Raw genomic sequence first — 16,156 nt, 5'->3', positions numbered from 1 at the left:
GAAATGACAAATGGTTAATATCCGTAATATACGTAATACTTACAGACCAATAAGCAAGGCCAAAAATGCTTCATTGAAAAAAAAAAAAAAAACAGTTGGCCAGGCATGGTGGCTCAACCTGTAATCCCAGCACTTTGGAAGGAAGAGGCAGGTGAATCGCTTGAGCCCAGGAGTTCAAGAACAGCCTGAGCAACATGACGAGAATCCATCTCTACAAATAATACAAACGTTAGCCAGGCATGATGACTCCCATCTGTAGTCCTAGTTACTCCAAAGGCTGAGGTGGGAGAAGCACTTGAGCCCAGGAGTTTGAGACTGCAGTGAGCTATGGTCACACCACTGCACTCCAGCCTGGGCAACAGAGCAACACTGTGTCTTGAAAAATATATAGCTAGATAATAGATATAGATATAAACTTGTTTTTTTAAAAAAGAAAATATTTAACCAGCATAAGCCAGACACAAAGGAGCAACTGTTATATGATTCTGCCTATAAGACATACCTAAAATACTCAAATTCCTAGGGACAGCAAGTGAAATAATGGTTGCCAGGGGCTGGGGAAGTAGAGAATGGGGAGTTTATCATTGAGCTTCAATTGGGAATGATGAAAAAGTTCCAGAGATGGATAACGGTGATCGTCACACAATAACGTGAATGCGCTGTACTTAATGCTACTAGACTGTACGTTTAAAGATGGTTAAAATGTATTATATTATGTACATTTTACCATGCCATTTAAATTAGTTAATTCGATGGGAAAGTAGCCTAGTTGCTTTTGTGAAATAAAAAGTGATCACAATGTTTTACTTTCCGCTTGTTTGATTTTTGTGTAGTCAGGGGACACAGGAAAGAATCAGAGCAGTCCCTGGTAAAGACCAAATGGATGTTGGGGCTGAGACCCAGCACTTTTGAGTTCATTTTCTGGCAGGGAGGCCTTGAACTGATCGACCACCTGAGACTTTAAATGGAATAGCCTTTAAAAGGAAATCCTACTGTCAATATAATATCTCAGGAAAGCATGCTGGTTGATTTATCAAATCAGGACTAAGAATTCAGTACATTCAAGCCTGCCATGGAGCTCCTTACAGAGCCCTATTAGCAGAGCTGTGTCCTCCAAGTGCCCTCTTCATGTTCATTTTAGTTTTGCCCAATACCCTGCCTTTTCTAGGGTTTAGTAAATACTTGTTGAATGATAAAAGTACTATGCTGGGCTGGTTCATAGTTGGGGTTTAAAAGATTATCCGAAAATTAGACTTAGATCACATTTTCACAGGCACAACAGACTCTCAGACTCTCATTTTTTTTATTTTTCTTTCTTTCTTTCTGTTTTTTTTTTTTTTTTTTTTTTTTTTTTTTTTTTTTTTGAGACAGGATCTCACTCTGTGGCCCAGGCTGCAGTGCAGTGGCACAGTCTCGGCTCACTCCAGCCTCAACTACCTGGCTCAAGCAATCCTCCTGCCTCAGCCTCCCAAGTAGCTGGGAACACAGGCACAGCAGCATGCCCAGCTAATTTTTTTTTTTTTTTTAATGTTTTGTAGAGATGCAGGTCTCCCTATGTTGCCCAGGCTGGTCTCAAACTTGTGGGCTTGTGATTTTCCCGCCTTGGCCTCTCAAAGTGCTGGGATTACAGGCATGAACTACTGTGCCCAGCTTCTCTCTCTTAAAAATATCACTGGGTGACTAAATTAACCTTCCCCATAGTTTAAACTTGCATTATTCAAAAGTTGTAGTCAAAAGAAGGTCTGAGTGAACAAGAGACATACTCCAGTTAAAATTAAAAGGGGTGAATTAATTTTGCTGCCTAAGCCCTTATAATTCTCCTCTTTCTTCATCCTACTACACTCCAGCATTTGGGTTTTGACAAATTCTGAAAAGGCTAAATACCAGGTAGGGTAGAGAGTGGGGGCTGCGGGAGAACCCAGACTGGGGTCACTAAAGCTTAAAAATAAATGTATGTTTTAAGGACAACCATTCAATTTCTAACTTACTTTCCTTAATTGAATACCATTTAAAATTATTTTCAAAACTTTCTATTCTTTGTCATATGTTCTTTGAACATTATAAACAAAAATTATCTCGCCAGTAATTTTGCAGTGCTGCACTGAACACAAATTATAACATTTTCCAAGTGCAGAGGAGTCTATTTCCTCAAGGAGAGAAATCAATTTCCAAAGAGATTGCCTGGCTCATATCACTAGAGCAGAGTGATGTCCAAGCTGAGGAAAGAGCATGACAGGAAGTGAACAGCACAGGTCTTGGTGCCAAATCATTTTTTAAAACTCTGCCATTGAGAACAAGTAACTAACACCACCTCATATAACTTGTGATGGGTTTTCATTTTGATGCACTGAAACAGTTTCAGAGGACCCTAAGCTGTTGGCACTGAAACAGGCTACATTGAACAGGTAATTTCTGCCTCTTAGTTTAGCATTTCAAACCAAAATCTCACTTAATGAAGATCAGCTGAAAAATCCCTTCTACCATCATCTGCCTATGACAGAGACAGATGAAACCTTGGGTGATAAGCTGAAGGTTAAATGAAGAGGAAGGACACTGTGGGGCCTGGGGACCCTCAGAGGTAAAGCACCGCTGTTTGTTGACACTCTGCGTGATTTTTTCACTCTTTCCTTCCCCCGCTTGTAAAAGTTCCTCAGATTCACAAAGGGTAATTCCAGGGTCTCATTTTGTTTTAATCTTCTCCTGGATGATGATTTAAATAGGAATTTCATGTTTTAGTTCTAATAATAGTGGCTAACATTAATAAGTGGTTAATATGTATTAAGCACTTATGTACATTATTTTATTCAAGCCTCATAAACCCCCATGAGGTATGCACTATAACAACCTTCTTTTTTAAAGGTGAAACTGAAGTTTTGAGAGGCTAAATAGCATATTCAACTTCACAGCCATCGGAAAAAAAAAAAAATGAAATAGACCAGGTGTGGTGGCTCACGCCTGTAATCCCAGCACTTTGGGAGGCCAAGACTGGTGGAGTGCTTGAGCCCAGGAGTTCAAGACCAGCCTGGGCAACACGGCACAACTCTGTCTCTACAAAAAATACAAAAATTAGCCAGACATGGTGGCACACACCTGTAGTCCCAGCTACTTGGGAGGCTAAGGTGGGAGGATCGCTTGAGCCTGGGATCCTCTTGTCCTGAGTGGGATGCACAGACCTTCAGCTGCAGTGATCTGAGATTTCACCACTGCACTCCAGCCTGGGCAACAAAGTGAGACTATCTCAAAAACAAGAATGAAATCATGTCCTTTGCAGCAACATGGATGCAGCTGGAGGCCATTATGCTAACCATATTAACACAGGAACAGGAAACCAAATACTACATGTTCTCACTTATAAGTGGGAGCTAAACACTGAGTACTCATGGACATAAAGATGGCAACAATAGACACTGGGAACTACTAGAGTGGGGAAAGAGGGAGGTAGGGGAGAAAGAGTTGAAAAACTATTAGCTACTATGCTTAGTACCTGGGTGACTAGACCAATCATACCCCAAACCTCAGCATCATGCAATGTATCTGCTCATGTACCCCCTGAATCTAAAATAAAAGTTTAAATTATAACATAAACCAATAATATATTAATCATAAAGCTAGTAAGTGGCCTGCTCTAACAGTCCTGCTTTCAACCACTATTCTCTCAAGCGTAGCAGCTTTCAAAATGTAGCATGTCCATTTCTAATAAGAGTGGAATTAAAGCTATAAAAATCGGGGCTTGGCCCTTGTCATAGGATGTGTAAATAGACCAAAGATCGGAAGAGGATGAGATTCAGTGAAGGTCAAATGCAAACCAACGCATCACCAAGAGAAAGGATTTTGGAGCTATTATTAGCAGTATTATACAATGAGCAAACTACATAACACAATCTCCAGAGAGATGTAATGAAATTAGAAAAGATCCAGGGACAGCGGCATCAATAATCAAGGAGAGAGGAATGGGGCTTGAAGCAGAAGAGAAGTCTAGCCTGTTTTATTCTGGAAAGATGAATGCTAAGTGAAATTAAAAAGACTCCTGGCAACCTAATTAAATTAGAATACAATTTTAACCAGCAAATAAAAAACATTAAGAACTCATTCTGAGAATTAATGTATTTGGAGGGGAGATATTTAGAATATCTGTATTTTTAAGGTTTGAATTTTTAATAAATAAGGTAAATTAGTATGTTTTGAAGGTGCACTCTTATTTTTTAAGTTTGAATATTACGCTGCAGCCTGAGCGATCTTTTCAAATTGCAAATCCAATCATGGGATGCTTTCTTCCATTAAAATGGCTTCTCGCGGTTTATCACTGCTAAAGTCTTTCCTGAACATAGTCACGCAGGGCACTGAAAGTTCTTGCTTTTACTTTCCTGGCCTCCCGTCGAATCACACTCCCCCTTGCTGGTGGTGTGCTCCTGGGCAGCTCCTCCAGCTCCCACACTCCTGAAGGCAACTGCATCATTTGGGCCAGGTCAGATCTCCACTTCCTGGGCCCTCACAGCACCCCTTTTTCATACACCCCTGTTGCTTCCCCCCACCAGACTGTAGCCCTTGCACCATCAGCAGTTACATTGTAAGCAGGTAAAAAGCCTGGAAATATCTGTTGAACGGAGGAGTCCCATACCCTTTAGAGCTGAATTTTGGTTTAGGTAAATTAGGGAGCCAGTAGTGGAATTAGCCTATTTATTTATTTTTGTAGAGATGGAGTCTTGCGACATTACCAAGGCCGGTCTCAAGCTCCTGGGATCAAATAGCCCTTCCACCTCGGTTCCCAACGCGCTGGGATTACAGGTGTGAGTCACTGAATTCACCCAGCATTTTTATTTTGTTTTATCAACATTTATGAGGGAAAGGGGAGAAGAGTCTTGTGTATGTAAACTAAGATATGGCTATGAAACCAATAATTTTTACACTATGAGACTAATTTCTCCTATTTGTATTTGCCCCATTTAAAATCAAATTGTGCCCTTCCCCAGTTCCAATATTACCTCCCTGCTTTATGTATCTCCATCAAACATACTCTATATATCTCATTTATTTTGTTCGTTGTGCATCTTTCCCACGACAAAGTAACCTCCGGGAGGGAAGGGATATTTGTCTCTTTTGCTCACTTCTGTATCTCCCAGCCTACATCTGTGTTTGGCACATAGTAAATGCTCTTTCTGTATCTGTTGAACGAATGAGTTTAGTTCAGTAGTCTTCCTTGCCCAGAGATAGCAGGCAGAAAGCATTAATTAACCCCGAAGTAAATTTTCATGGAATCTCGTTCTGGATTTTTTTAAGACTCTTACTGCAACTGTATTTAGCTGTGATCTCTTAACATCAGGCTTCCTAATACATCAGGGGGTCCTCAAACTACAGGCCATCAGAATCATCTGAGAGCTTGTAAAAGTTGCAGATTCTCACCATCAAAGATTAGAATTCTGCAGACAGGCGCCAGCCAAGGACAGTTCCAGGAGTTGCATTCGGATTGTGGCCCAAGGGCCAGTTTGAGAAACACGGGCTGTGACCCCCAGCACGTGCGAGTAAAAGCTCAATTCCTCTAAGGCAGTATTTATCACCTACATTCGCTCAGTACCCACGCGGGTTTTAGCAATAAATAACCAATGTCCAAGGGACAGGTACTCTTCACGCGTTTTTACAGATCTGGAAACACTGCCACTTTCCCTCCCTCTCTGCTTCCCCTCGGTTCCTGCCAGGATAAAAGACAGGTAAAAAGTGCGCAAAGCTACCAAGAAAAAGAAGGAAAGCGAAAGACACGCTAGGGTCCAGCCCGGACACCTCCGCCAAGTAAATGCCTTGTGACCTTTGCCTTTGCACCCGGGGGCTAATAGTTGGCGACTTTTAGGCGCTTCCCGCTGGGAACGTGGAGGCCCGTGGGGGAAAACATTCCAGCCTTGGGCGGAGTAGGCGAGGGTTGGGACAGGGGGGCGGGACCGAGGGGCGGGACCGAGGGGCGCGGCCTTGGCGGGGCGGGGCTAGATGGCGGTCTGAGGCTGCGGCCGCGGGGAAGAGACCTGGGGCGGGGCGGACCTGACAGTGGGGCGGTGCCAGAGAGCAACCCGTCGCCAAGGCCCGAGACCCAGACCGCTGGGAGGAGGCGGTGCCGCCCGGTCTGACCCCGCCCCTCGGGGGGTGGGCACAGCGGGAGGGCGCGGCCGGCGGGGCGCGCGGGAGACAGTTCGCTCCGGCTGCCCGAGCGAGGGCGCTTCGCTCCTAGCTGGGACATGGCCGCTCCTCCCAGCAGCAGGATCCCCGGCTCACGGGCTTCTCGCCCAACTCCCTGAGCGCTCCCTCTTTTCGATCTTTAGAAAACGCCTGGTTCTTTCTGGGTCCGTGGCGAGGGGCAGGGAGCGGCGAGCAAGGATGCGCTGAGGACCGCGAGGGCGCGGGTCGCGGGTGCCGCCGTGGGTCCCGACGCGGGAGCCGAGCCGCCTCGGCCTGCCTCGACTTCCCCACTGCGCTTCCGCCTCCGCCCGCCGCGCTTGATGTGCAGAGAGAAGCCGGACACCATGATCCTAACACGTAAGCTGGACTTGCGCCTTGCTGTCGGGCCGGCCGCGGGAGCCGGCTGCGGAGGGGACCCACCGCGAGAAAGTGTCACCCCGCCTTGTCAAGTCGGTGCTTGTTGTTCTGTGCTCTTGAAACGCTTTCTGCGAAGTCTCTGGAGTTTCTTGAAGGTGGTGTGAGGATAGCAGGACTCGCAGTTTGGGGAGGGAGTTTGAATTTTGGAGGAGTGACCCTTGATTACCTTTTGCCTGGGGACCGCGGGCCAGCGCGCCAGGCGGGCTCCGGATCGGCCGAACCCGTGAAGGGAAGCCCTGGTTCACTTTCTTCCTTGAGCCAGGTGGGGGCTCGCGGCTCTGGCTCGTGGGGCGCGGCGACACCGCCTTCTACCTTCCTTTCCTTTGGGGACGACTGCTCTGCGCTCGTACTCATTTTCTGTCATTCACCAGGGTAGTCCAAAATCAGCGTGAACTCCTGGAGGGTTTACTGTTTGGGAACGTTTTAGACCCTAGTGGCACTTGGGAAAAAAAATTTTTTTTTCATCACTGCTTGAAAGTCAGTTCACCAAAAACTTGTTTTCCTTTTCAACCATTTTGGGGTCAGATACTTTATACGCTGGGAATTGACTTAGACCTGGCCCGGGAAGTCTCGGTTTGGTAGCCGCGGGTACCTGGGGCGTGTTGGGGTAGCTTAGCAAGCCCCGTGCCTTGCAAAAGGGGTTCTTCCTAGGAAAAAAAAAAAAAAAAAAAAAACAGTGGGTTTCCCCTCCCTCCCCCTGAGAAGGGTCGCTGAATCGTGTCCCTGAAATGCCCCCTTGGAGATGCCCACGCCCTTGACCCCGACAAGAAGCCCGAAGAGCGAGTTCCTGGGCTGGAGAGAGGAAGGAAGCTCGCCTCCCGACCCGACTATTTTCGTAACGAAGCGACAGCTTCTTGGAAGCCTGCCCCACTCCATGCCCCTGTCCCCACCTCCAGAGTCCTGGGCCGAGCCTTTGATCCCTCCGAAGGAGGTGCACCCCTCCTCTCCACAGCAAAGCGACCCTGCTGCGTGTAGTTTTCAGCGTCCGCGAGCGTCCTTCAGCGCAGAGCCCCTGGGGCGAGGAAAGTGAGAGGAGACACCGGGTAAGGCTGTTGGGGTCTGATCCTGGTCAGCAGCCTGCTAGCTGGGCGAACCTGAGCAGTGACAGGACCTCACTGTGCCTCCTTCATCTGCAGCAAAGGGGTGATAACTATATTACCTCCGCGCGGGGAGGTTGTGAGGATCAAATGAGCTCATTCAAGTAAAGTGATTAGCAGGGTGCCTGTTCCCGATGTTCAATAAATACCCAATGTGTGCTTCTCACTGCAGAAGGAAACCCCTGCTTGCAGTCATTAATCTGCATTTAAAGAAGGCTTCGTCCCACTCCCCACCCTTCCCCATCCCCAGTCTTGTTTTGAGTGAGTCTTTTTACACCCAATATGGGTGAGCAAATGGGTTCATTCTCAGGATTCAGAGGTTGTTTCGGCGATTATTGGTGAGATAGAAGAATGCAGCCTAGGCTGGTGGCATTGATGATGTATTTGGAAAAAAAAAAAAAATACAGCTTGGGAGAAGGCAGAATACTGAGTCTCAGATTACATTTTTTTTTCCTCCAAAATTCTGTTTGCTGAAGGAATGAGGGAAAATTAATAGTCCAGCAGACTGCAGCCCTCTGAATGTAAATCTATCAGCAGCTCCAAGAGGTTGACTAATTCGCCGTCCATCTGGACTACAGACTGGTCCTCGGTAGAGATAATTTGCAGGCCATAAGTGTGGAATTAATGGAGGTGCCATCTTGGCTTGCAGACGGCAGCAGATGGTCAGAGGGGTGTCCTGTAAGGCAGCAGCCCCTCTAATCGAAGAACTAAAGTCCTGGGGAACCAGTGTCAAATGGTTAGCAGATGTGTGCACAAAAGTTATTTTGAGACATTTTCTGAGAAAATGTTGGCGATTGCATGTATTCACTTTTCTTGTGGCATGCCAGATTTACAGAGTGGCCGATGCATACTGAGCGCAGATGCATACTTTTTGCATTAGCACTACTGTTCAGAGTTTAAAATGAAGCACAGCAGACTGAGTTTCTCTCCTGGCTGTTTTGAAAAGTTTGCTTTTGACAAATACTTATTTTAATTCACGCGGAGTAACACCAGACACCAAACAGCCTGGAAATTCAAAAAGGGGACCAGCAGATAAATAGTTTCCAACTTAAATCTTTCCCTGGAGTGGGTGAGAAAAGTGGTTTTGGTGACTTGTGTCATAACTTCCCAATTGCAGATTTCAGGAGAAACACCACTCATTCCTTAAACAGTGAATAGTTGAGCAATTAACTATTGCTAACGATGAAGGCAGTGTTTCAAATGTTAATGCACTGAAAGACTGAAGGATTTTCTTAGGGCTCTGGAGTAAAGGTGAAAAGAAGGTTACCCTTCAACCTAAAGCCTTTGTGTGCTTGTTTTTTTGTTGTTCTGTACTGCAGTTCAGAGAGCAGACTAAGCAAAGTTTAAGAGCATTTTTACATTAAAAGAGGTGTTTGGGTGCTTCTGGAAAATATACCAGACCAGTAGAGAGACATGTTGTGATTCAACAAGCTATTACTGCGAAGTGAGTTTAAAAATGTATATAGTACTTAAACTCTTATTTGTAGAACTATTATGGGACTTAAAGGGGATATGGGAGGCCCCAGTTGAGATGCCTTCCAATCAGAGGCTTGGTGAGATTCCAAGAGGTGGTTTCAAATACAGAAATAAGTACTTGGGTTTCCCTTGGTGTCCCCATGGAGATTTTAAGCCATGACGCAATGTTTAAATCAGAGTGGTATTTTTATGACTTAAGCGGGTAAATATGCAATTTGAAAATATTCAGGGAAGGGTGATTTGGTCCAGAAGAATGGGGACATCCAGAGTACAGTGGGTGAAATGGATCGGACTTTTTGGAAGAGAGCCTTGTGCTGGACAGGATGGTCCAGCATTGTCAACACAAGTTTCTCATGCTTCACTCTCCTTCCTAGCAACAGGAAGACGGAAATGAGGCCATGCAAAAATAAAAGACCCTGAAAGGCTCCAGACAATACTTGATCCACCCTACCATTCACCCTGTACAGCCAGAAGACTTTTACAAAAGTAAAAATAACTTCAGATGTTTCCCCTTCCTCCCTGGCTATTGCCAAATCATTAAAGACCGAATTCTCAGTGCTTTGCAACATCATAGCAAAACCTGGCCCCATGGTGTGACTGGCATCCAGACCCACATCATGCCAAGCCTGTTCTTGAGATTATAAAGCAGACCTGGGGAGAAAGGTGATTTTCATTTGTAATGTTTGCACAGTCCAATGATTTGAATTACATGAGTTGGGATCTAGTGGGAGAGAACTAATTCCTTAAACGTCTAGACTAAGTTGTATCTCTGACTTTTCTCAGAATGCTCATTTTATCAGAATCTGCCCCTAAAATTCTTAGTTTGGAGTTCTGGGGCAATCAGGCAAAGGAATAATCTGTACATCATTCAAGACACTAAAAAATAAAATCCTTCATGTTGTAGTCAGGGTGAACTAACCCCCAACCAGAGTGTAACTATCCAATGTGTCCTAGAAAGCACAATTCCAAGACCCTCTTTTCCATGGCTGTAAAATTAGAAGGAACATGCTTTTCTGGAGCACCTTCACAACTGTCTCTATTTCTGATTCTGTGGCCTTTGCATATGGATGAATGCAGAGGGAGGTGAGTGCTGTTCCTCTTTGAAGGAAGACAGTGCTGTAGGGTTGAAGTATGTTTTATAGAACTGGGTTACTGCATTGCTTGAGTGCCATCCATGGTGTTTTCTTTCAACCCCAAATGAGTTAGAGATCCAGTTAATGTAAAAGGGCTTAGATTCCCAGCTGAGAAGGGCTCCTTCTGTCCTCTGGCCCTTTTCCTTCTGTGGGACCCTGTGTTATTGTTAGGGATTATCATGATCACTGATAAGAACCGCAGAGTCCTCCTGGGGGCCCTCTAATTAGGTCTACTCTGTCGTAACGTTTTGTTCACTAGACATTTCTACCTTGCCATCACAATTAACGGAGAACAAGAAGAAAGCCCTCACATTTAGCCTATAAACTTTCATAGTGTCTCCCAAGCAGCAATCAGACTTCTCTAGTCTGGCCCTTATAGAGCCTTACAGTTACTTTGCAATTTCCTGGGAGGCTTGTGGTGCATAGGTAGGGAGCTATAATGTTAGAGTCCAGGAATCACAAATTTGTTGTGAGTCCCCTCCATGGAGGGGAGTCTAGTGAGAGGAGACTTGGTGCTCTGTCTTTAACATTTGGGGGAGTGTTCTGGGATACCATTTTCTAAAACTCTGGCTGCATTGACTGTACCAAATAATGCTTTCTTCAGTGAAAGTACTTTCAAATATTATTTCTAAAGGAGACTTTTCTCCCAAATGTGACTGAAAATATGTGAATGCTTGCCTTTAAGGAAATAAAGTTTGGGGCACCCAAAGGTGAACTGTTATATCCTTCTAAAGTGAAGCCAAAACACAGTGGAAATCAGTTTCTCTTAATCATTCATCCTTGGGTTTTTTTTTTTTTTTTTTTTTTTTTTTTTTTGCGGGAGGGGAGGGGGTGGTCTGCTACTAGACTTACTTTCCTCGTGAAAAGTGTGCTTATTTTCATTTTACGTTTCTCTGCTTAGTACCTTTTGGTGTCTACCCCGTCCCCCGTTGGGGAAAAATATCAAAAGCTCACTGAAGGCTGAGGTCAGTGAAGCCTGAGTCCTCAGATGCCTTTGGCACCTCCCATCCACATTTTGTTCTCTGCCCTGCCCCACCTTTGAGTGTCCTGTGGAGAGAACTGGAGGTCACTTCCTGAAGCTTGTCAGAAAGGCGCCTTCCTTCTCCTCACAGGAGTCTCTAAAGGATGTTTAAGGGACAAAAGTTTTCCACACCCTGGGGTTGTAGCATTTCCCAGGCTGGCAGCACTTAGGAAGCCACGGAAGAAGAGACGTCAGAGGTGAAATGGCCTGTGGCCCATGCACCACAGCCATGCTGTGTCCCTCCTCACACTCAAGTGACAAAATAGAGAGAAGATGCTGAAATCCTGAAGTGATCTTTACCTCTCGATTCTGGAGAAACCGTAAACTCATAAGGGATCCAATCTCCATACAATTCTCTTTTTCAAATTGTATAGCACAGAAAGGGCATTTTATATAATGCTTGGACATCTATAAAAGTCATTTCATGGGAAGTGCCAGAACTTTGCAAAGGCAGCCTGGAAAACCAGTGCCTTTATCCTACTGAAGGGCAGCTGAGATGCGGAGAGGTTCAGTGACTAGCCCAAGGTCACATGTGAGTTGACTGGAACCTCAGACCCCTTCCGGTCAGCATGTGTAAACAGAATGAGGACAGCAACAAAATGAAGGCCTTAAGTTGTTTGTAGGAACCTGAATCAGAATTTGACCATTAGATTAATTTCTGTTCATTCATTAATGTTCATTTAGGGGGCTGGGTGTCCGAAGCAATACTGGTGAAAATAATTCCTTAGCTCACCTAGAACACAGCAAATCTTATTTTTTTTCTCATATTTTTTGGCACAAAACTGAGAAAGTCTAATTGAATAGTGTTTCCTCTTTGAGGTTTGACACAGAAATGGCTGGAGGTAGCTTATACTCCTAACCAGTACCTGCCACATTTTCATTGTCATTGGTCTTTGGTAAGGCAACTTGATATTTCATTCATTTTCTTTTTTCTGTTAGAATGGATGAAAATATGGGTGAGCAGTTTTTTTAACAGACCTTCCTGCTATCCCCTTTATTTCTAATTTAAGGTTTTTATAGCATTGTAATTTGCACACTATTTTGTTTTCTCCTGTGCTATGGTAGAACTATAAAGCAAAAGCCAGTGTTGGGGGAGATGCCCCTCTTAGAATAAGCTTTGCTAACGTATGTAAAAGAAGAGTTAATTTGTGTGCCAACTTTTAATAATAGAGATAGGGTTACTCTAGGTTTGGAACTAGATATTTTGCCTTGAATAGTAAGTTTAAAGAGGGAATGGATTATATAATCTTAAAACATGTACTTCATTTTACCAAAAAAAAAAATGAGACTCCGGAAAATAAGGACCCTTAAAAACGGTATCAATTAGTTAGACACTTTTCTTTCTTGAAATTCTTCATCTATACAGTTATCATCTTCAAAGGACTTCGTACTTTATGAGCTAATCCAAATCACTGTTGTTACTGCATAGTTTGAAATGTGTAAATATTTGACATAGAATACTAGAAATACGTATACACGTGTGTGTGTGTGTATGGATAGATAGGTGTGTGTGTCCGTGTCGCAGCGATTTATTTTTATCCTGCCCTAGGTTGAAATGAAATAGAAAGATGTGATGATTCAGTATCCATTTCCTTCATAGTTTATTTTGATTTCAGTTTGACCTCTTTTTGCTGGCTAATAAGTGCCAATTTTTGATTAGTTGGGAGATATTTTCTGTTCCTGGAAATAACTGGATCCGCACAAGACTAGAGGGCCTCATAGAGCCATGTCCCTCATGGGCTCAGATTCATCCGGAGCTGTTGCCTTTGCCAGGGAAGAGCACATGTTTTGATGTGAGCTACTTGCCTTTTCCTGGTTTATGTGTTGAAAAGAGTGCTTTGCAAACTCTTGTGCTACATGATCCCGGAAGAGGATTTCAGTTGATTTAACTTCTGCATTGCTAAAGCGTCACTTGCAGCGCTTCCATCCCAGGTATAGGCTTGCAGGGTGTGTCTCCCAACGTTTCCTCCTTTCAAGGCAAAACCATTTATTAAGTTGTCATCACATCACAGGGAAAATGGGTCCTTTTTCCCCTCCTTTCTATAATTTCTAGGAATGTTCTTTACTAGAAAGCTGTATATGTATGTCTCCAAACCTCAAGCAGAAAAATAAGAGAAAAAAAAGAAAAAGAAAAAAACTTAAAAAGAAAAGCCCCCAAAGCTTCCATTCCTTACTAGGACTGAAAACCAGTATGGTGATGTACAAGTGAGGGCACTACTGAAATAGGCAAGAAGGGCTCTAACCTGGAGATGAGAGCTGGGTAGCTTTAAGCTAGTCCCTTCAGCAAATCACCTCAATTCTGTACCAACTTCCTCATTTGTAAAGAGAAAAGATGAACAGCTTCAAGATGCATTTCAGCGCCCAAGTCATGGGTTCTTTGGAAGATAAGATACTCTAACAGAAGTACGAACATGAAACATCAATAAGGAAAGTAAAACTCTTAAGAGCTTTCTGTGCATTGAAGTGTTTTCTTCTCCTCAAGTTGAAATTTAGAGGGCTATAGACAGGCACAGAAGCAAACATTGTTGGTTTTGTGTTCTCTGTAATATGAATACAAGCTTCATGGGATAAATCAAGAAGTCGATGGATCTCTTAAAAAGCAAATTGGGCCAAGTGTGGTGGCTCATGCCTATAATCCCAGCACTTTGGGAGGCCAAGGCGGATGGATGGATCACTTCAGGTCAAGAGTTTGAGACCAGCCTGGCCAACATGTCAAAACCCCGTCTCTACTACAAATATGAAAATTAGCCGGGTGTGGTGGTGAACACCTGTAATCCCAGCTACTTAGAAGGGTGAGGCAGGAGAATCGCTTGAATCCGGGAGGCAGAGGTTGCTGTGAGCTGAGATCGCACCATTGCACTCCAGCCTGGGTGACACAGTGAGACTGTCTCAAAAAAAAAAAAAGCAAATTGGAAATGTTAGCTCTTAAAATAAAAACAATTAAAACTTTCATAAATTTACAAAATTGGGGATCTCTCATAGCAGTTTCTAGTGGTCCAGTTTTTTGAGGGAAGAAGAATGTCTCCATGTAATTGATGAGAAATCTGGAAAATTAACAGTGGGCATGGAACCCTTTCTAGAGGTGGTCTTAGAGAGAAGGTGAAATGGGCATAAAGGAAATATTAGAGTCAAAAGCTTAGGGAGTTTACAAAGCCACTGGCAAGCCCCCAGGTTTTACAGATGAAGCAACAGGACCAGAGAAATTATTTTCTTAAGGCCGCCTATCTAGGCAGTGGATTCTTTCCTGGAGCTGTTTTCCTGACTTGTTAAAGTAATGCTTTGTCTTCTGTGATAGAGTATCAGAAGGACTTCAGGGCATCCAGATGCAAAACTGTTTTACATCTGAGGAAATAATGTTGGTTGCTCATTGAATAACCAGGCTCTGAAGGTGCTTCCATCTGATCCATGAGATAACTTACTTTCTGCTCTGTACTCCTGCTTTTTGCTCTGTGTTGTAGTGAATCTGGACTGCATTCCTCCCAACACCTCTGCTTCCCAGCTTACCTCTTCCTTCATTCAGGGTCCTTTACACTGAATCCCCTCTCCTGCAATGCAGTTTCATATCCAAGATCATAATGCTTCCTTAAATAAAGAAGCACAGACTGGGTGGGTCCAGACAGACTCCACTTGTCTACTAGCAAGAAGGGACACCTCTCCTACTCTGATGTCACACATGTCTTTCCTATGTCATATCACATTCCTCTTCATACCATACAGAAGTTCTTCATTTAGTCTTTTTTGTTGTTTTTTAAAGAAAAGCTATGCAGGAGAATAGTGCATTTCAAATTGGTCACATTGGTAGATAACACAGCATTTAAAAATATATAAAAATGTAAGACTGCGTCACTTACTGTAGGTTTTGTTTGAAAATTATTTTATAATAGTTACATATATAGGCACGTGTTTATATGCATGAATTTGTACTTATATTTATACACACACATACACATGTACATACATGTGTATGCGTGTACCATGTCACAATGTAGAATGTATTTCCTATTGTGGATCCTGGTCAGAAAAATTAAGACCACTTACTAGAACAAAAATTGTATGAGTGGTTTATTTCTTTATGTAATATTTATTGAGCAACTGCTGTGTGCTGCTGTACATGCTTGGGATATATCAGAGAATAAAATAGACAAAAAAGCTTGCACTTGTGGAGCTTACAAAGAGGAAAGACAGAAAGTAAACATAATAAGTTTTGTGGAAGAAGAAAAAATAAAACAGGAAAAAGGGGAGAGAGGGCCCAAGTGTCATGGCCCATGCCGGTAATAACACACTTTGGGAGGGAGGCTGAGGCAGGCAGATCATTTGAGGTCAGGAATTCGAAACCAGCCTGGCCACCATGGTGAAACCATGTCTTTACTGAAATAATAATAATAATAATAAATACCAAAAATTATCCAGGCATGGTGGCGGGCGCCTGTAGTCCCAGCTACTTAGGAGGCTAAGGCAGGAGAATCGCTTGAACCTGGGAGACCGAGGTTGCAGTGAGTCAAGATTTGCATTCCAGCCTGGGAGACAGAGTTGAGACTCCTCAACAACAACAAAAAAGGCGCCCGGGAGGGGGGCGGTGGGGAGTAGAGGGAGAGGGCATGGGAGGAGGCCGGTGTGGCTGGATCAGTCAGAGCGAGATGGGGCGACGAGCCAGGACATGTGGGACATTGTTAGGAGTTTGGCTTTCACCAATGAAAGGGGCACTTGCTAATGTCACCTGTACAGGGTCACTTGGGGATTAACAAACAGATGGACCGCACAGTAGCCCTTAGGAAACCAGTTCATTTCTAAGTGGAGGATAGAGGATCCTCAAACACACTGTACTCCACTGTGAATTTCCTTTCCACTTG

The 16,156-nt window shown here is 43.9% G+C and overlaps 1 protein-coding gene across 5 annotated transcripts in view; it reads left to right on the top strand.

Annotated features, from left to right (window-relative positions):
- The window catches only part of DLC1 (DLC1 Rho GTPase activating protein), a 450,692-nt gene that overhangs the window by 393,378 nt on the left and 41,158 nt on the right, over positions 1-16,156 (top strand). The window contains exon 1 of one of the 5 annotated variants that reach the window (XM_010375805.2): positions 5,990-6,519. The exons of 3 other annotated variants lie outside the window; for them this stretch is intronic. In XM_010375805.2, the coding sequence (XP_010374107.2) occupies positions 6,483-6,519 (37 nt within the window). In that variant the 5' untranslated portion in view covers positions 5,990-6,482. Of the gene's footprint in view, positions 1-5,989; positions 6,520-16,156 lie in introns of those variants that run through there. One more of the 5 variants, XM_010375806.2, reaches the window with a different exon arrangement.

This window comes from Rhinopithecus roxellana, chromosome 9, assembly GCF_007565055.1.
Source record: "Rhinopithecus roxellana isolate Shanxi Qingling chromosome 9, ASM756505v1, whole genome shotgun sequence".
Classification (NCBI taxonomy): domain Eukaryota; kingdom Metazoa; phylum Chordata; class Mammalia; order Primates; family Cercopithecidae; genus Rhinopithecus; species Rhinopithecus roxellana.
The sequence above is the reverse complement of the archived record's forward strand: the minus strand, read 5'-3'. Positions and strand labels throughout refer to the sequence as shown.